This window comes from Apaloderma vittatum, unplaced genomic scaffold, assembly GCF_000703405.1.
Source record: "Apaloderma vittatum isolate BGI_N311 unplaced genomic scaffold, ASM70340v1 scaffold21259, whole genome shotgun sequence".
NCBI lineage: Eukaryota > Metazoa > Chordata > Aves > Trogoniformes > Trogonidae > Apaloderma > Apaloderma vittatum.
In genome coordinates, this window is record NW_009736079.1 from 735 (window position 1) to 22,718 (window position 21,984).

Below are 21,984 nucleotides of genomic sequence, written 5' to 3' on the forward strand. Positions count from 1 at the left end.
GGAATGCATTATTTCTGTGCCTAACAGCTTCATTTGAATAAAAAGCAGCAGGAAAAATGTTAAACAACAAAAAAACACACCAAACTTCATTGCCCATTAGAGGCTAAGTTAATAACTTGTAATATCTTCAGGCTTGCAATTTGGAATTTAATCAGAACATCTCTGTTTTCTTGTACATAAACCTCTTGAGAACGTGATGATTATTTCAGCCTAGAGCCTCCCATGTGTATGCCTGGAAACATACCAGGGCAATTTTTCCAAAGTTCTAGTTATAACCACAAAATAAGAATCCTGATGGCTCTTTCCAAAAGTTGGCTGGTTTGGGGTTTTTTTTTTAACAATGCATTTCTCACTGCCGAAACCAACTTCATGCAATGTTTCTTTCTCTCAGGTATAGAAATGAGTAAGAACAGTTTTCTGTACATGATTCCTGTGGAAGATCATTACAGGAGTAGAGGGGATTCTTAAACTGTGGCCAGTTGTTAAGACAAAAAAGTAGTGCTAATGCTTGCTGACCGTTGCATTCACTAGTGAAGTAAATATATGGATGCTCAGTATCTTGCTGTCTTTCAGAATGTTAGGTGATGTAGCAAGCAAATGTCACCACATGCCAATTTTGGTCATTGTGTGTGGTGCATAAATCTCCTAAAGGTGCATGTTAAACCAGTATGTAACCTAAATAAAGGTTAGGGAAGTTAAATTGAAATGGTTACAGTGAAGCAGTAGACTTTGAATATGGAATAAGGTGATGGTTAGAAAGAAAACTGTTAAGGTTTTAAAGTTTGCGGCAATAAGACTGTTAGGTTTACTTTTAATTTATCTTGAGATTTCATTCTTGTGTTGTGGCTTGTGAGTAGTTTTATAGTGGTTTTGTTGAGTGAATTTTTAGTACTGACTATATGATATTTATACTTGTACAAAATTTTGTATTTAGCCAGTGAAGGACAGCACTTTTAATTGTAAAGTTTATAACAGGTAAGTAAGTGTCACAGAGGAGTTAATTTTATGTTCTTGCAGAGCATGACTTAAATATAGTAAGCATGCTTTTTTTTTTTCTCTTGCTATAACATGTCTCTTGCTGGTGGCAAGACATCAGTTGAGCGCTCAAGACCTGCCTTGCTTTTACAAACAATTCAGTTTTGAATAGCTTATTGTAAGAAACGTTTTCAATTTTAAATGAAAATCCCATCATGAATGTTTGGAGAGTGTATATGGAATGGAAGTTATGCTGCATTAACTGTACCTACTTACATGTCTAAATGCTGTTTTATTGAGATATGACATTTCAAAGCCTTTACGTTCCATAATATTTTTATTCTTTACTCTTCTTTTGAAGTGTCTTGTGCCCTTGGTAGCAGTATGTGTACAGAATTATGTGGCTATACTTTAATAAATGCACCAGTGATTATTGTTCTGGGCTTTGGGAATCATGTGATTTGTAGGGGTGTTTTTGCATAACCTTCCTCTTCCCTCTGTTGCTGCAATTCAGGAACCAAAGCAATCTCATCTTCCAGTGTTCAGAATATGGTCAACACAGCCCCTGGGCTTTTGCTAGTCATGTGATGTTGTTTGCCAGCTCAGAGCTGGTATTCTGTCCCTGCCAGACGTAGAAGTGTAAATTGTTCTCACTTTAGCAAAGAGTAAATCCTTAAAGAAAATAGGAGTTTTATCACTGGTTTCAGTGAAGCCAGTATCTCGCCCTGCCTGGGTTTTTACAGTTCCTGTTATGAATTGTATTAGTTGGATGTTGTAGTACTTATTTTTGAAAATAACTTTGAATCACCAGAGTTCTTGAGACCAGCTGAAGGTCTTCTGACCTTTTTCTATCACACCAGTGTTTATTTGGCTTTTTCTGACATTTGACCTTTTCTCCTCTTCTGTGCCCCAGACACTGTCAGAATTTTATTTCTTCAGCAGTTATTCTTTTTATTCCATTGTCTCTTGATTCTTACTACTGTTGTCATTTTGTCCTGACTTTATTGCCTCTTCATAGACTTTTTTCAGATTTCTGTCATAATTTCAGAAGACAATATTTAGAATGTTGAAATTTTCTTTTTTGGTAGTGAAGGTAGTAGTAAACCAACCAAAAGCAATTTGCAATGCAAATATTTTTGATAATGAAGTAAACCATCTAATACTCTTAGTTTTGTTTTCCAAATGAATGTGTTGTTTCTTGGGCAGAGAATGTGGAATATGCTTTTGTATTGTAGAGCTGTGAAAGAAACCATCGCTGCTGCTGCTAGAACTGCAGATGACCAATTCAAACAAAGCAATGACTTTCTCACTGTGGTATTTTAATGTATATTGTTTAGCCTGGCCCTGATAATTAGTATTGTTCCTGGTATTCTGAATGTTGACCTGTTATTTATCTTATTTTACCTAATAAATTGATTTTAGCTAAGAGATGTTGCTCCAATAGATGACTCAAAGTCAATATCTGTAGAGCCAGTTTAACCAACAAGTTATAAGAGGACCACTCAGAAATGGCAACACAGAGAGGCTAAATTAATTCTTTGCATCACTATTCACTGGAAAAAGAAACAAGATTTCCATATGGTGCCCCTTCATGGTGATTGTGGTGAGGGTCAGCAGGTATTTCTGAAATTAAAATAGCTATGGGAGAGATTATGGGACAAATGTACAGGGTGACCATTATCAGGATCTATTCACAAAAAATGTCTAAGAGAACTCCGGGATGAAAAAGATGGATTACAAGTAAGAGTGTATAACCTCCCCTTTGAAATTGTATTTGTCCCTGAAGAGTGGAAGGTGATAAATGCAGCACCGATCTTTTCAGAAAAGCTTGCAGAATATATGTCAATAAACAGATTATGCATGCCTTTAGTAATGGAAAATTGAACTTTACAAATCTCTTAGAGCTTTGGTGTGTTTGTTGGTTTTTCTGAGAGGCTCAGTAGGATAACAGTGATCTAGTTAATGCACTGCATGCATGATTTCCAAATAGCTTTTAGCAGATTCACTCACTCACCATAGACTTTTAAGAAGTTTGGCAGATGTGGGACATAAGAGGCGGCCCTGGTGTGTTTAAATGGTTTGCTGAAAAGTAGGGAAGAGTGTTAGAGCTCTTTTGTACTGGTTAATGCGTTCATAAGCCCACTGGAAAAGCAGCAAAGTAATAAAATTTGGTGATGATACCAAGGTATTCAAAGTAGATAAAAAGACTGACTGGAGAGTTATCAAAAACTGAGTGAATGGAATTCTGTGAGCGAATATGAATTCTGCATCCTCCTTTCAGGATGCTGGAATAAGTCAGGTTTGTGAATCCACAAAGTCACGGAATGGTTGAGGCTGGAAGCCTTTGGAGGATGTTCTAGTTCACCTTCCCTGCTCAGAGCAGGATCAGCTAGAGTGGATTACCCAGGACTATGTTCAGTTGAGAGTAAAAAAAAAAAATAATGTATTTTTGTGGGTTTGAATTTATGCACATTGCCTCTTGTCCTGTCACTGCGCACCAATGAGAAGAGCCTTGCTCGGTCTTTTTTATACCCTCCATTCAGGTACTGGTATACATAGGTAAGATCCTTCCTGAACCTGCTTTTCTCGAGGCTAAATGGTCCCAGCTCTCTTAGAGTCCCTCTAAGGCCCTCCCAGTGCCTTAATCTCTGTGACCCTTTGCTGGACTTTCTCATAGAATATGTAAAGTTGGAAGGGACCTGTAAGGCCCTACTCTTTGCAGGACTACCTAAAACTAAATCATATGAGTAAAAGCATCGTCCTACTCCTTGAGCTCCTGACTTGGTGCCATGATCATTCTGTGGAAAGCCCATTCCAGTGACCAACCACCCTATCAATGAAGAAACTTTCCCTAACGTCCAATTCTCCAGTATGCCCGAAACTGGACACAGCGTTGAGTCTCACTGGTGTGTCTCACCTGTGCTGGGTAGAGGGGAAGGATCGCCTTCTTCAGCCCACTGGTACCAGGCCTCCTAACACAGCCCAAGATGCAGTTGTCCTTTTTTGCTGCAAGGACATGGTGGTGGTTTACGGTCAACTTGGTGGCCACCAGGACCCCTCAAGCCCTTTTCTACCAATAATGAAGATAACGAACAGGATTATTGGTCCAACTTCAGACATGATTTTCCTAGGACTTGCATAGTATTTTATCAGATACTTAGCACTTTTGGTTATGTCCAGGAACATTACTGCCCTTTTTGCTGCTGGCATGATATTTCTGCTTTCTGAGGGTGCGTCCTCACTCTATCAACAAATGTTAGAAGCCGTCTGGCCTTTTTGTAACATTTTGTATTGCAGTATTTCCCCCCTTTCACCTTCTGCAACTTACTTTGCACTACAAGACAAAAGATTTAAGTCTGGTTCCCCTTGAAAACTAAGCTGTATTAGTAAATGTTGCTAGTTTGTTTTTTTCCTTCTGGTGTGTATATTTGCAGGAAATGCTGTTTTAAAGAAGAAAATGCCCTGTATGTAAACGCTTTTCTGTCTTCCTTCTCAGGGTTTGCTTCTGTGCCAGTGAAAGGGAGTTGCTGTTCGTATTCTAGCCTGGCATGGACTTTCCAGAAACGGTGTTCCATCTCTACACCCTGGACTGTTACAGTTGAGCAATGCAGACAAAGCAGTTTCTTCAATATGTGTAAGTGTCGAGTTAGATTGAAATTATTGCCTGTAGTAAACAGAAGAAGAAAAAAAATTTTGCTTTGGAGAGATACAGCCATGAAAATATAGTAACATTTTGTATCTACTCTAGTTACATATCTCCTAAAATTATAGTTGCAACTCCAGCCATTGAGAGAAGTGTATAAACAAGGTCAGTTTATTATCTTTTAATACCAAGCAAGGGTTTGCTTTGTGTCACAGGGAATCTGTCCGATACATGGCATTGGATGGAATGGAGGAAACGCCTTCCCCTCTGTTTTCTAGTCTTTTATTGAGTATATAAATTGTGTCTTTATTTTCTAAATGATTTCTGAGCCGCAGGCAAGACATACTGTTAAAGCTATGCTATCTTGAAAATCAAATAACTAAAATGTGATAATGTGTTAAATGAAAACTGTTGATAATGTCCTTCTAATTGTCTGGACAGGTGCAGTATTTTCCTCCAGTCCAAAAAGGAATTACACACGTGTTTAAGATAATTGAGAAATAATGGCTGTTTAAATTCACGCTTAGGACTCTGTGAACTGAGATAACTGCAGGACCATTCCCCCTGTTTCTTATCCTGTCCCATAGGGGAAAAGAAGGAATAGTAAGAACATAATCTTTGCAGGAGATAACTGCAGCACTTTCGATTCTTTGGATGTTTATAATCCATAGAACATAAGAGCTCTGCAAAATCAGGATTTCAGAACTGGTGATCTCTTCCTGTTCTTTTCAACATCTGAGTGACAGAATATTATATTTGTTTTCTTTACATTTGCTAAAGAAATGGGCTGTAAACAGTCATAGAATCATTGAATGATTTGAGCTGGAAAGGACTTTAAAGATCATCTAGTTCCAAGCCCCCTGCCATGGGCAGGGACACCTCCCACTAGAGCAGGTGGCTCAAAGCCCCGTCCGGGCTGGCCTGGAACACTGCCAGGGATGGAGCATCCACAGCTTCTCTGGGAAAGCTGTGCCAGTGTCTCACTAACGTCTAAACTGAATCTATCCTGCTCCAGTTTAAAACCATTGCCTCTGTTGCTACATATCCCTATAAACAGTCCCTCCCCAGCTTTCCTGTGGCCCCCTTCAGGTACTGGAAGGCTGCTGTAAGGTCTCCCTGGAGCCTTCTCTGCTCCAGAGTACCAGGCCACAATCATCTCCCTTGACCTACTGGCCTCGCTTCTTTTGATGCAGGCCAGAATACAGTTGGCTCTTTGGGCTGCCACCACACATTGCCATCTCTCATTGAGCATCTCATCAAGCAGTACCCTCAAGTCCTTCTCTGCAGGGCTGCTCTCAATCCACTCGTCACCCAGCCTGTATTTGTGGTTAGGATTGCCCCGATCCAGATGCAGGATGGCCTGTTTGATTGGGTTTTATCAGTCAGAGTAGCTCTAATCCACACCTCCAAACTCATTTTCTTAACAGCACTCCAGGTATGCTAACACCTGACTCTGATTAGCTTTTTTTGAGGTCAGCTCAAGGGTTTGCTTACTTTTTCCACTAGCATTTTTAATATGGAATGAGTGTGTTCAATAAAGACAGGAGGACCAGAACTGGTTTTGTGTTATTATTTTTGGCGCATTATATTTGATTTTCTTGACTTAGATGTTAGATCACATTTTATGATAAATTAATGCAGAACACCATGAAATTCCAAAAAGCTGAAACCTGGAAAAGTATCTTGGTGATTGAAAAGACTTTACTAAATTCTTTAAGGTGATATAAGTGCATAGATGTAATGGCATTAGTGGGCAACAGTACATTGAAAGAAGCATCCGTATTGTAACATGCTCATTAGTCTTTTTGTTATGTCATTAATATTAATGTCTTTGGATCTCTGCTGCAAGGCTATTTGTCATCAAAAAACTTAAGGAAAAATTGCTTATAAGTGGAATAAGCAAGCCTACTTGGCTGTTTTGTAAAGTTGATTCTTTCTTCTCGTTTTACTCCCTTCAGTTTTGTAACTTACTGCTCTTTTTTTTTAGTTTGTGTTCTGAGCAAGCTGGGAACTCATCCTGCAATAAATCTGGAAGGAGAAATCTTTTAATCCCAGTTTATCAGGATCTACGATACTGTTTCTGATACAGTTTACAGCAAGTCTTTTTGGTAATAGCTTTGAGTTACTGAGGTGTGGTCTAGTATTCATCTTCCTCCGAAGTAAACATTAGACCTATCTGGTTCCTGAAATTCATGGATACTATAAAAAGCACAAAATCAAAACCTTTTAAAAATATTACATCTTGTATGTAGATTAAGTAAAACGGAGTGGTTGTTAGTGGTCAGCTTGCATAAAGCAGGCATTCAGGAAATTTCAGTAGTGTCTAGGCTGTAAAATAAAATCTTGTATATGACATGGTTTGTTTTATTTTTTGTCCGGTTAGTACTTATGCACTTTTTGGTAACTGGTTAGAAATGCATAGTGGGTTTTATGAATAGGCCTATTTTAGCTCCGGAGGAATGCATGCAGCCTCCCATTTTACAAAGGCGAAATTAAGGTAGGGCCACAAATCACTACAAGACTGCATGCCTTCTGTACTTTGTTCATTTCAGAGCATTTCTGCAAATGCGAAAAGGAGTACAGCAATCTTCATTTCTGTTTGGGATTATTTCCTGCCTGTGTATGTTCTCTCCAGTCATCCTGGCGCTGTGCTGCCAAGTCAGATTGACCTTTCTTACGGACAGATTTTATTTTTTTCTCTTGCTATGTTGTCTGTCATAAGCAATGTCCCTACCATTGTAATCTTCTTGACCACAGCTTATCCCTTCCGTATTCTGTTCTTGTCACTTTGTCTTAAAATCACTGTGATATCTGCCGTCAAAGAACTCTCAGTGCTGTGGCTGGCGGGCTTCTCATGTATTTCATTAAATTCATCTGCTGCTTTCTGAACGCATGATGATATTATTATAGACTGAATAGATGAACTGTGCTTTGGTACCAAATGTGACATTTTCATCTGGTCCTAATTTTTAGAATTTGTGTCATGCTTCAGGGCAAAATTTGACTCACTCTGACCTCATCTCACTGGATCTGTTGACTGGTCTCCTTTGGTATAAAACAATCTCCTTACTCTAGGACTTTTATTACTTTCCTCTATTGAGATTAACTGACTTTATTGTATATTTAGAATACAGCTCAAAGTGCTGGAGTTTTTTTTTAATGTATTACCAGCTCAAGAACTCCCTTTTCTTTTGTCATTCAGCTCCTTGCTGCTGCCCATCTGCAACCTCCTTTGTAGCTGTTATGACCCTTCGTGACGCCACACAAACTGCAGGAGATTTGGGAACTGTTACAGCTTAAAAAAAGCCTTGCAAAGAAAAATGTAAATACCTTTATTGGAATTCCATGGTTTCGGGCTAGCAGGATTATAATTAAAAAAGGAAATTGCTAGTTACACATTTTTTTTAATAAGCTAAGAAGCTTAACATGATTCATCGTCAACCTTCCAGCTCATCTAGCAGCCCTGTAGTCTACTTTGGAACATGAAAAGCTGCATCATGCATTACTTACCACCAGTCTTTTTCTATACTGAACTTTAACACAGTCTTAGGGTAATATTACCTACTTGTAGACAGTCTAGTACCTAGTGCAGTTTGGCTTTTATTAAAAGTATCATGCTGAGTCAGAAGTTTTGCTGATTGGTGAGTTCTGTGCAGCTGAAGGGTTTTTTTATGTTTTTTCATTTAGCACACAGCTATATGCATCGATTTGTTGTAATCAGCTACAAATTATTTTAGTGTCTGGCAGTTCAGAGAGTGGTTTCAAGCCATTTGATACAGTTAAGGTTCACTTGAATATCTAGAAGAGAGAGTGTATTTTCAAGTAGAAATTTCTTTTTTATAGGAACTAAAGCCTATCCGGGGGCAAATGCAGTTCTTGCCTCCAGCATATAAGAAGCGTGGTAAATGTTGCTGTTATCCGTGGGCTTTTGTACTTGCCTATAATACACAATTTCCACTTGTCTGCAATACATCCGAAATTTGTATTTCGTATTTTGGATTGTATTATTTGTACAGTATGTTATATTGATATATAGTGACTTTCTTACACCATTTTGTTCTTGCTTATCTTGAAGGAATACAATTTTATAGCTTCCTGGTGTCCTTCCTTCTATGCTTCCTTTCCAGTGTACTGAGTCTTGATTACTTGCTTCAGGATTGTACTTCTCAATAAAGAATTGCAGTTATGCATCCCTCTTGGAAAAGGATTTTTGAGTGAAAAGATGGGTGTCATACCTTTGGAAGAGACACTTTGTACAAACTTACTCAATGCAAAAATAAACTTGGGCACTCATGACACCTCTGGAAATTCTAAACAGCTCCCCTGTTCCGATGCCTTTCCCAGTCTGTGGGAAGGATATTGCACATGCATTAACCTTACAAGAATGATTTCCTGATAGAATCATACAACAGTTTTGGTTGGAAGAGACCTTGAAGATCATTGAGACCAGCCTTTGTCCTAGCCCTGTCAACACCACTAAACCATGTTGTCAGCACAACATCCACCTGTCTCTTAAACACCCCCAGGGATGGCGATTCAACCCTCTCCCTGAGCAGGATATTCCAGTGCCGGACAACCCTCTTGGTAAAGAAATGCCTCTTAATATCCAACCTGAACCTCCCCTGGCGCAACTTAAGGCCATTTCCCCATGTCCTGTCACTCACCACTGGGGAGAAGAGACCAACCCCCACCTTGCTACAATCTGCTTTCAGATTGTAGATCAATAAGGTCTCCTCTCCAGGCTAAACAGCCTCAGATCCCTCAGCTGTTCCTGGTACGACACATGCTCCAAATCCTTTACCAGCTTGGTAGCCCACCTCGGTACCCTCTCCAGCACATCAGTGTCCTTCTTGTGGTGAGGGACCCAAAACTGCGCAGTACTTCACCAAACCAGCAAACTGTAGCATGTTTGATCGTAGTTATTATAATTCCCCATGTTAAGAGTGTTTATTGGCTTATTTTGTCTACTTTAAATAAACAAAATCAGTTTCTAATTGGAGAAGACAAGAGATTTAAACTGCCATAGTAACATTGCCCCGGGTGAAACATGCAATAGCATTAATCTGCAAATATAACAATGGTGACACTGTGTATTCCGTGGTGATAGCCTTCTTTTCTGGACTAACAGGGTGGAGTATCATATGTGGCGTCGTTTTCACAACATCAGTTTTGTTTTGGTGTAATTGTTTTTTGTTTAAATTATGAGGATATCCTGTATTTCCATCAATTGGGCAAACAGTAGTTCAGAGTTAACTACTACATACGTGCCTACTAAGTCATACTCTCATATCTTGAGTGAAACATCTTAAGACAGTGTTTGTCCTGTACGCAGCCACCAAACCCTGAGCTCTGGGATGAGGTTGTTCAAAGTGTCCTACGTTTCTTCCTCCTTCCATTCCTTTGCGTTTATGTAGGCAATAAGGGGGACCTCATTTTGTCTGAACATGAGTGAGAACAGCAGCAGATTTGTCTTATTGGTCCACCTCTTATGTTTTGTGGCTTTTTAAAGCAGGCTAACCCTTGGATATTTTCAGTAGAGATTCCAGTTGACTGTCATTGATGTTTTTCCTTAGATAAGCGCTATTCTGAGTTACTTTCAATGACCTAGGAATTAATACCTTACTGGTGAGGCATGTTTACCTTTAAGTTGATTTTGAAAATCCTTTTAAAAACCATGCACCTGGCTTGTGCCTATCTGGTTGCAGTCATCACAGATAGAGGCACACCTCTGCACCAGATACACAGACACATAGTAGGAAATCACATTCTTAGCAAGGCAGTGATCCTACAGTCTAAATCTCAGCAAAGATCAAGCAAGGGTTAACATTTTTAAGTGTTTTTGATATAAGCTGTTCTTGTACCTATACTTACGAAAGCTTTTTATTTCAGCGACAGCTGATGAACTATGGAAAGGAGCTTTGGCAGAGACTGGTGTGGGAGTAAAGAAAGGAAGAGGAAAGAGAAGGAAGAAAAAGATAAGGAAGAATCTCAATAGAGGCCAGGAGATTGGTGAAGGTAAATTCACAAATAAGGGGCTGAAGACGTCTTGACCTTTTTGTATACAGGGTTTCCCGATGTAATAAACTGACAAATTTCTGTTGATTTCGGTGGTGTCAGAACTGCTTGAGATATTTTTGTCTTTAAAAAAAATCCTGATACAATTGCTTAATATTATTCTTGATTTCTAAATATAAATTCTGTATCTTAAAACACTTGAAATATGAGGGAACCTTCAGTTTTATTGCATTTTTATAGTTTACAAACCACATTTTTTTTGTGTTATTTTTAAGGACGTTCTGGTTTTCTCTGGCCTGGTCTTAATGCTCCTGTGATACAAAGTGGGAAAGTCCAGGCAGTTACCCAGAGAAAAAAAGAAGAACAAGAGAGAATTCAGTCTGAAATTGCTCAGCAGAGAGATACATGGGAGAAGAGAAGAAAAGTAAGAATTAAGAGAGAGGGAGGATGGAGTGGAAAGTGCTGGGGAGGTGTCCTTCTGGATCCTCCTGACCCAGGTCCTAATGGAGGTAAGAAAATCGATTATCTTAATCTTGATTAGCCTTTCCAGTAAGGGGCTTGGAGAAAGCGAGACCAGACTTTTCCTGTGATTGAAAATCAGTTTTGTACTTCTCTTGTATATGGCCATACCTGAAGCAAGGCAGCTAAATCAAAGAACAAGTTGCCTTGACACAAGTGGAATTTATTAAATCACGCTTAGTTTAACATAGCTGTTAGCCTATTGTATTATATTATAGACTATGATGTTATACAATGTTACACTGTGTTAGAGAGTACTGTGTTGTGTTGTAGACTGTTATGGGAGTCTTGAAATATGGAAATGTTTGTATGTGTTCAGTATCAATTGTCTTGAGTATGAACTATAGCCACGGTATTTTATGATTTCTTAAGGGATCCTGTGGGATAAATCAAGCTTTTTTTCTAGTTCAAATAATGAAATATGGTTAAATATGTAGTTTGGTTAATATGGTTAATATGGTTAATATGTAGTTTGAATGTAGCTAATAGAAATTCCTTATATATTTATTTGCTGCCTAGTTAAATATCATAGTGAAACTAGAGGTCCAATATGTAGAGTGAAGAGATGACTAACTTTTTTTTATAATACTGTTATTTGATCACTAGAAATACTATAGTAGTTTTGTTTGACATTTAGAAGCCTAATCCTTTTCAACTAATTAAATATCAAAATGAATTGTTACTCATATGCAGCTGAGTTTTTCTTGTGAAGCACTTAATGATGCTTGTATGTTTATTGTCATCTCTCTGAAGGCTTTTAGAGTAAGATGAGCTAAGAAAGATACTTGATGTTCTCTAGCACTGTTTCAGGCTTGTTGCAGTCATTCTAAGTGTTAAGCTCCTTCATGTTTTTGGAGCTCTTCTTGTCCAGGAATATGTTCTTCCAGTGCGAACTTGGTTCTTGGAACATATGTTGCAGCGAGTCAACATAAATGGGAAATGATGTGCATGGAGTCACAATTACGTTGTTGTCTGATCTTCTTGCAGGCACCTTTGCTCCCCAGTCTGCCTGGTGCTCTCTTTTTTCATTTCTTTTTGTCTGTGTATATTTTCTGCTTGCATTCTGCTTGACATTAATGAAAAATTCAGACATGGTTTGAACCAAGCTGTAAAGTATTAAGAGCATCATCTTTCCAGTGTGATCTAATGCCTTTTCCATGTAGACGGAAGTTATGCTGTCATTTCTCTAGCTTTCTGCCTTACAGATTCATGTCATTGCTGTTATCTACTACTACTTTTCTTTTCCCCGCCCAGGTTTTCCATTTCTGTAACTGGTATAGGTGATTTTGTGGCTTGTGTTGCTGCAGTGTCTGAAATAAATTGTTTACTTTGTGAATTTGAGGGAAACTTTCCTGCCAATCTGAGTATTTTTTTTGTTGCCTTCAATTTATTCTTCATTCTATTTTAATATCAGCAAATACTGCTGGTACAAATGAAACATTTTCTGCATTTACTTCCCTGTGTTTCATTTTATTACCTTGAAAGCAAATATTCCATGGAAGGCAGTGACATGACAGTCTTGTAAACTGAAAAATCAGGAGGTTGGAAGGATCTCTTGTCTGTTCTGCTTCTTATAATGTGGCATTGCATTTTACTGCATTGTCCATTGTTTTCAAAGTCAGTGGGTTTTTTATTCCACAGCCAAGCTCATAATAGGATACTCCTTGTGGAAGACGTACCTGTATTAAAATATAGATAAATTATAAGTATACTCTCAATTGCATAGAAGGAAACAAATGTATTTGCAGTTTATATTCAGCTGTTTGTGTGGTTGTCAGGTTTTGAAACAGAAACTGAGAGAAAATGAGATCTTTCTGGTACTATCTGTGATTTGCAACATTTTTCCTGCTTCTATAAAATGAATTTTGAGAAATGCGGAAGTGGCTGTGGATTGGGTTTTTTAATCCTCCTTCTCTCCTTTCTGAACTAAGTGTCAAGAAATACCTGCAATTTCTTTGAATCCCTGTTGATTGTCTAATGAAAGATTGAGGGTATTCTGAACAACATTGGATAATACTTTGGTCATGCTGAAAGTGACGCATTTGGTGATTCGCTTTTTAATTTTTTAACGATTTACAGCCTTTGTTCAGTGTGTATGAGATTTGGGGTTCACTTACAGTTTTAGAGCAGTATTTAGGAAAGAAGGCATTTTACACTAACTGCCAGTGAAAACCCAAAACATTCTGTTTTCATAGCACGCTGTGAATAGTTATTTTTCATAGCATTTCTGCAGTTGGAAAGAATTAGAAAGAATACCAGATAGAATTTAACAAGAATGCTTCAGTGTAGGTGGTGAGTTGCAGTGCTTTCCAAAAGAAAGTTTCAGATTTAATTTGGAGAGGATGTATAGCTCAGATTTTGCTCAAAATATTCAACAGATTCTGAGGATGTCTCAGATTTTCTGTCAGCTTTGCTTTTTTGGGTGATGTTCAAAGAAAACAGTTGAATTGGTGTGTCTTGATTTACAGTTTTAAAAGAAATATTATTTTTCTTCCTTTGTGCTACTGTCTTTGTTTAGGTTGGACAATCTTTGGAGACCATTTCTGTCTGTTACTTAATAAGATGAAATATTGATTGCAGTTGCAGGTTGAGGTCCCTAATAGAGCACAACAAATGTATTCAACAGTTGTCACCTCTTAATGATAACAAGAGTTGCATTGTAATTATAACGAGTAGTATTAGACTTTCTGGGAGGTTATCATTGTAACTGGATTTTATTTTTTTTATGCTAGATTTCTTCACGTAAGTTGATTTTACTGAAGAAATTAAAACTGCTTTATTTTCACTGATCTTATTCTAAAAGTGATTGAATGAACAGAGTCAAGTAAAAAAAATATTTGAGGTCTTTTTAAAGGGTTGTAACTAAATAAAGCTCACTTTAGATACGATTGTTCAAATTATTCATACCTTTTCTGCTTCTTGCTGAGATTAATTTATAAATTACAGTTACATAAACATTGTGTCCTTTTTAAATTATAACACCTACAGGTACCTGGGCTGGCTGGTAAGCGATACAAGGAAATTAATACTCTATTTTTCTCCCAACAGAAACTTATGAAGACTTTGAAACAAGAGTCATTGAGGTAAGCATTACAAATCTTTTCAAGGACTTCAGATAATTATCACTCTTTTATGTTGAGCTCGCAATTGCTTAAACAGTCTTTGCTAAGTGAGTCTTATAGCAATAGGAATTATTCTGATACTCTGTTTAAACATCTGTCATTCTTTTCATTGGGGTACCCTCGAGCAAATAATTTCTAATTCAAAGGTGGTTTTGAGTAACTCTGAAATGCCAAATCCCTGCAGATAAAACTTTAATAGTTACAACCTAGTAAAGTGTTAGGGTTGTTCATCAGACCAAACTACAGATAGGAAGTTGTACAACTCTGCTTGTAAAATAAATGATTATTTAAAGGAGAGGAGCCGTGGCACAGGACAGAGGGTGAGTGGAATGAAGATCCCATTCTATGTGCTTCTCAAGTAGTAACATACTCACTTGTCTGAGGTATATTAATCTATGATATTTGTATCTTCTGGGAAAAATATTCTGACACGATTCCCATTCATAGTTTTATATCCATCTTGTTGTTGTGCTTATAGAGAGAGTAAGGGTGATGATTATGACAACATCCGTGCAAATATAAAATAGTTTCTTTAAACTATTTTATTGACCTTTTTTGCCTTTCTGCCCAAGTAGTTTTTTTCATAAATGCTTTTTTTTTTTTCATTTTTAATTTCTTACTCTTCCAGCACTTAGACTAGTAGGGATATTTGTAGAGTCCCTTCTGTTATCTTGACAAAGCTATTTTTTTTCTTTGGATATGGTTACTATTTATTTTAAAACTAAATTACTGTTCAACATCAACTTTGATTTTTCAGTCTTCCACAGAATATGTGAATTGGCACTGGTGTGCATAAGAACTAGTGAATTTAAACTAACTTTAGTCAGATATATCTTTTCCATTAAGGAGTGTATTCAGCCTAAATCTTAAGATGACATTTGTCAAAGGATCTGATGTTCACTGACAGCTCAGATAGAATGCTCTGTACATCACGTATATCTAAACAGACATGAATATAAACCTATAAAAATGAGTTCGGTATCAAGATATTTTCTATTTTCTCAAGTGTCTCTAGAATATTCATGTTAGGTTTGTTACTGACGCTTTAGAGATGACAGAAAATGAAGTGAATAATAAACTTGCACTTGATGTAGTGGTTTGTTGCAATAATAAAGAGGTCACATGCTTCTGTACCTTATTGCATGTGCTGGTGTGCATATGTCTGGACTTCTCAAAAACAGCCTTTAAAGGATGGTATTACTGGGAAAAAAAGCTGATAATCATCTGATCATATGTAAGTGGATTATCTGATCTGTTTACATACTTAATTCCCATTTAGTAGTATTTTAGGGATTATTATCATAATAAATGCAGCAAAAATGAACATTTTTGACAGCGTAAATAAGATGTCCTGAATTGCACCATACACTTCTTATACATTCTCATTTTAACATGCAAAATTAATCTTGTATTCTCAGGTTTAAAATCACTTGGGTGTGTTTTCATTTGAGATGCTGAAGAACCAGAAAAGCCTTCTCTATTGTTTTTTTTAATTCCTCTTAGATCAGGAGGAGCTGTACACACAGTAGATTGTTGTGGTGGGTTTTCTAAAACCCACACAACTTGTTAAAGCTCCTTTGAGTAAATGAGGTTTTAGAGTGAACTGGGCACATTGTGGTCTTTGACTCTGATGTAGCAAAGACCATTTGGATCCCTTAGCCTTTAGCTGTGTCTGTGTTGGAAGGCAGCTTATAATAGTGAGTTGCACAGGCACCGCTCGTGAAAGAAGTGATTTTTCTTAATGAGCCCTGCATTTGGCAGTGCTTTCCATTAATTGAAAGAACACACTGCAGAGAAGTGGCTGCTGTGTTGTAACTGTGACAAGTCACAACTGACTGTCAGTTTGGGTACTGCAGTAGGTATTTACTCAGGTTGACTGTTCGGTGCTGGCATAATTGTTTACAGTCAAATTCATTAGATTAAACAGCAAAATAAGTTGCTATGCAATGCTTCCATGTGCTATGTAAGCATGTTTCAACGCTTTGTCATATCTGAATAATAAAAAACCTCTTAGGAGCAGGCTGAGCCTCTACTGTTATATGAGATTGCCACAGACGTGAACTGAGAAAGAGGAGTGGGATTTTTCAGAAAAATAGCAGCAGCAGCAGCAAAAACTTCTATATTCAAAGCCAGCAGTGAACCCAGGATAATTGTGTCCCATAATTTTCTGATAACAAGTATGAGTTTTGAAATAAACAGACCTTTTTTCGCATTATTTTTTTAAAATAGATGGCATACATGATGCTCTTTTTATATGTCTTTTCCATTCTCTTTATCTTCACAGCAGTACAGGAGATTAAAATAATGTTTTCTGGGAAATTGTACTTCACAGCAAGAAGCTGAAAGCCGATTTTAAAGGGCGGCCTTATGAACAAAGATACAAAAGCACGTTTCTGTTGTGATTAAGCTACTGAAAAGACTTGCTAAAAGAGAGAAATTGCTTATTAAAATGTTTTCTTATCATGTAGAAATGGAAAAGCTAACTTGATTTTTCCCTGCCTGTAGAACAGATTACACACAAGGTCAGGTTTTCATGTAAACTAGAGCTAAACTTGCCGGAAGGAAAAAGCTGGCTTGAGTGAGTGTTCGGGAACAGTTGCAGGGACTGTATTTTGGGTTTTGCTTCTGGCTTTCCTATAAACTATTGTGTTACTTAGAGTAGGTGACTTGGGCTACCTATTTCTTTCCCTGTCAACTTGAAGGCACATCTCCTGTTTTGCTCATATACTGTGCATAAGAAGATTTTCTGTGAATAGAACTGGTGGTAGTTACTGTTGTTTAACGTAATGTAATAGTAGTGGTAATAAAAATTTACAGCTGTGGTTGACGTCTGCCATTCTTACTTTAACTGGAAGGCTTCTTTGCATTTATCATCCATGCTCAGATGAATTTTTCTTTTGTTTTTCTCTATAATCAGCATGGTAACATAGCAAAAAAAGAAGCCTATGTGAAATGCTGAGTAACAATAGTATTTGCCTTGCGCTGCAGTCAGAATTAAAAGTGAGACCCAGTGATCGGTAAGGTCTGAAAGCACATAACATTAGGTTATTGACCCATTGAATCTCACAAAGGGAAGCTTTGTAAGGGAGAAAAAAAAGTTTAAAAAGTTATAAATAAAACCCTTTTGCAAAAGACAGATCTCGGGTGTTTTTGTCCAGCTCTGAAGTTGCACACTGCCAGTTGTGAAAACTCTGCCTTTTGATCACTTACTGTTATGTTCGTGCTTTTTTCTTCTCGTTGGCTATTTCTAATAACGTTAACTTTACTTGAAGAGTTTTGTGCAAGCATGGCCTCATTTTAACTGGGTCAGTGCAATCTTTCCAGAGTCAGAATAGTTCCCTTTTTCACCCAGGTGATTAGGATATGATACTGTCATTTTTAAGCAAAAAAAAAAACCACAACCCGTTGATTTGTGTTTGAATGTTAAATTACAGAAAGGTATAGACTTGCTAAAGGTCACATCAGGCAATACACTCAATTTGTCCGGAGGAAAGTTGCAAAAGGCAGCAACAGAAAGAGACTGATACTATTCTAACCACAAAAGCTGCTCTTTGCAGATATAGGTACACTGGTGCTTTGGTTTATGTATATATACTTTTAGGGAAACCGTATGACACCCTTGTCACTTGTCAGCAATACTAGTTCTGCCTAATGGGTAGCTTGTGCGACTTCTGATTTTTTGGGTACAGTAGGTTTAAGCAACACCCGGGAGAAGTTCAGTCTCTGTGTTTCAGATCTGCTCTGCCTTTGGTGCTTTTCACAGAGAAGGAAGACATGGACGTGATCTAGCTAACGTGGTGATTTTTGTTCACAAGTTTATTACTCAATTCTTTTGGGTACCTGGCTTCCCAAGCCTTTTAAGCTGTGTTCTTGATCCTCTAGTTTCACTTACATTCGTTTTTCTTTCAGCACTGCATTCTGCTACCGTTTTATCTTGTCTCACCTTGTACCTTGGATAAGTGCTAGAACCAGAGGTCCTTATGCCATGAGGGTAACTGCCTGTGCAGACGCTTTCCTCTGCACAACAGCAGCACAAGAATAGCAGTGTCAAGAGTGTGGCCGAGAGGTGGCAAGTTCCTAGAAGTCATGACTAGACAATGGTTTCTATAAAGGAGGGCTTTCCAAGGGCAATCGGTTTGGCACGGTGTTTGTTCTGCTTTTATGAGAACAAAACCTCTAGACAAGTGTCGGGTTTTTAACTTTCTCTAAACAGAGTGGAACAGCTGATAAGCTGTTTAGTTTTTACCAGAAGTATTTTAAACTATATCCTTTTAACAAAGACTATTGGAAGATGCTGCCAGCAGTATCTATATTCTTCTTCTCTGCTTTATGAGTGGTTTGGCTGAGCTACTCTCTGGCTTTTCCACAGATGTTCTTGAAACAGAATCTGCTACCTCTTTCAGTTTATTTCAAATTAATGTAGCTGACATGTTCAATGAATCATCATCCACATCCACCTCAGGTATTTCTGGTAGCTGTGGACCAGTAATGACTTCAGTATTGTCCACACTTGTTCCAGTGAAAGAAAATTTGCAAATAAACAGTTTGAAAAGAGGAATTGAAAGTGTGGAAATAAGCTATGATCAGAGACAGGCTGCTAAAGGTTGTTGTGATTTCAGTTTCTCGTCTTAATATGTGTTTGAGGTGGAATGATGCCGTTCTCCCTCAGCTCTCCAAAGCAAGCTAAATTTGCATTATCACCACTGGATAATGGATACAGGGAGACAGTTCATTTGAGGTGCACTGTGATTAAGGTTGGGCATGCATCTGTTTTCAAATTCAAAAAAATTTGCTTTACATCTGGCTTGAGTTGCAATCTAAATAGGAGTAATTGTCTCTTAGTTTCAGTCACCTTTCAGAAGTCGTGTTATGTTAAAAGTGGCACGTTGTTCATTGTGTATTAATTAATTCCAGTGCAGATTAAGGTTAGGCTTTCAGCTGCACACTTTCTTTCCAAGACAGAAGGGAAGCATTGCTGAGCACACTCCAGAGGAGCACGGCTTTCTTTGATGGGAGGAGGCACGGGCTTGTGACGGGGAGAACCTGAGGACACTGTTGTTCCAGCAGTCGTGGCTGCCTGTGTACGTTATCCAGTCTGAAAGGCCTTCACAGCGTTTCAGGAGAGGTGCAATAGTACTGAGTGTGATGGGTGACTGAACACATTTTCCTTAAGAGCTGCTCATAAGCAGCTGACAAGTGCAATTTTAGGATGGTGTCTGAAGAAGCTCATTGCCTGTGTTTTTATTGCCACCTTCTGGAAAGGAAGAAAAAGAATTCTTGAGTAGATCTCTGCAAACATCACATCCTTTATTTTTGACATTACACATATCAACATTTTTTCATATAAGCCATTACTCAAATTAGCAATGGAAGACAAAAATATGTGCAAAGCAAAAATAGTATGCTCTTGATGTTCCTGGAGAGATCAGTCCATTCTCTTGCATCATTATTTTTGTTTTTTTCTAAACAGCCTATTTCCACAAGCACTTTTCATCTTAGGGGACTTGTTTTTTGGACTTGTTCTTGTAGGTGATGAGATTGCAGAAAGCAAAATATCTTGGAGTAAGCAATTAGCAAAGCTGCTATTTCTTTGAAGTGCTCACTGGAATTTATGCACACTTTGAATATAACATCTTTATTTTAATAAAAGCAAGGTGGAATTTTTCAGAAGCACTCGTTCCTAGTCTGAACCTGGTGATGTCAACGGATGTGTTTTTTGGGGAGTGTGGGGTCATTTATTTGGTTTTTGTTTAATTTCAGTAAGAACATTTAAGCCATGACCAAGCATTTTATAGTTTACTTTCAGATGTATAACACGTGTAACCCTACAACCAGACTAGCTTGCTGAAGAGTTGCATGTAGAAGAAAGGGAAATGCTACTCAATTAATGTATTAACAAGGCATGTTCAATTTAAATGTTATTAAAATTTATTGATGCTTCAAGAAAGTAGACCTTAATGCATTTGAGAGGAAGGGGAGAAGCAAACCGTGAAGTAAACAGTATCTTTTGACTAGTGGTTCTGAGACACAAATATCAACACAGTTCAGCAATATCCAGTATGGTTTTTTTGTGTGTATGTATATATTTATAGACGATATATTTTTTATATAGTTTATATAATATATACAGTATATAAACTATATAAAAATATACATCTATATTTAAGTAAACATATATTTAATATATTAATAAAACCAAGGAGACTAGAACAGGAGCTAGATGGACAAAGAATCTCAGATGATATATTAGATCATTTAATGTCGGAGACTATAAAGAAGTAACTTGCCTTTGGTCACACAGAGCAGTCTATAACAGAGGCAGAAGCAAATTCAGATTTCCAGAAAGCTAACCATAAAGACAATTATTGTTGTATGCCCCACTCAAAACTAAATAGCTTTCTTGCATCTCGGATTGAATTTCTTGTAGAGTTTCTGTAAATATTTCTAGTTCTGGGAATGAAATACCATTTTCTTCTACGCTCTTATATTAAGTCTTCTTCTTAGCAGCTGTCATCTCAGTAATGAGACTGCCTTCTGCAGCATGCAAGTAGATTTCAGTCCTAAATTTTAACCCATGTAAAGCAACAGCATGTCTCGAGCAATTCCTGAGAGTGCTTCTGAAATATGTTAAAATGTGTGGGAGTCAGCGAGATGTTAATATTGCTTTAATTTTTTTTTTTCCATGATGTCTCATCATGATTGAAATCACACGTGAAGCTAGCAGCATTAGAGCGCTACCTGCTGTGCTGCTAAATACAACAGAGGGGATGTTTTAATGAAACTGTACTAAGGTAACTTCTAGATCTGAGCGTAGATTTTTAACAACCTTTAGGTATTTAATGCTTTGAAGCCAGCATTCTGCTCCAGATGATACCCATTAGAAAAGATAGCATATATTGTAAGGTTTCATCACAGACCTCTAATTCCTTCTTAGTAAACTGATTCTCACTTTAAAATAAACCCAACAATTGGACTGTATCATAAGAAGATGCTTTGTGGTATTTTTTCTTCAGGTGAAAAATGTGTTTTGTATGAAGGCAAAGGAAGGCAGAAAAAAATCAATACGTGCCTTAGTGGCTATTGGAAATGGTAAAGGGGCTGCAGGTATGTATATTTATTGTATGTAAAACATGCAAAATTAATCATTGTTTGTAACAGAACTTCAGAATGTGTGGTAATTTAAAGGAGCTTTTTATACTTCAATGAAAGAAAGAAAAATTAACCTTTTTTTCCACTGGGCGATATTGATATGTAAGAATTTTTACTTTATTATAAAAGTTGGCTTTATAATCAAATTCTGTATGTATTCGTTTGAGTACTTCGTATAACAAAAGACTTCATGAAAAGTAGTAATACATTGTTAGGTTTGGAGCATTTGTTATCCAGTAGTAAAACCATTTTTTGTTTGACTCTAGAGTGATAGGATTAACCACTGGTAGATCCTACCAGAAGGGATCATTTACACTTTCCTGTACACACTGTTTCGGTATATATGTTTAAAAAAAATAAAAACCTGGAAGTCCTGAGCCATGCAAATCTGCATTCTCTTGTGGACACAGACTGATGTACATTAAAATTCCCACTAGACCTCAAATGGACTTAGAGATAAGACAATTGTGCAGAATGGAAAGAAGAATCAGCTAAGAAAAATACAAGACTAATAGCTCTGAAGTATGACGTGGACGAGGGATTAGAGAGCACTGTCAGCAA

At 37.5% G+C, this 21,984-nt stretch overlaps 1 protein-coding gene across 1 annotated transcript; it reads left to right on the top strand.

Moving 5' to 3' along the window:
* Window positions 1–2,695: 2,695 nt before the first annotated feature.
* LOC104279532 (28S ribosomal protein S5, mitochondrial-like) lies at window positions 2,696–21,378 on the top strand (the record flags this gene model as incomplete). The annotated part of the gene is made up of 6 exons (XM_009876844.1): window positions 2,696–2,715; window positions 4,410–4,609; window positions 10,508–10,633; window positions 10,909–11,142; window positions 14,201–14,235; window positions 21,288–21,378. Coding segments are annotated over exons 1-6 (706 nt in total), but the record flags the coding sequence as incomplete, so codon positions are not given.
* Window positions 21,379–21,984: the final 606 nt, after the last annotated feature.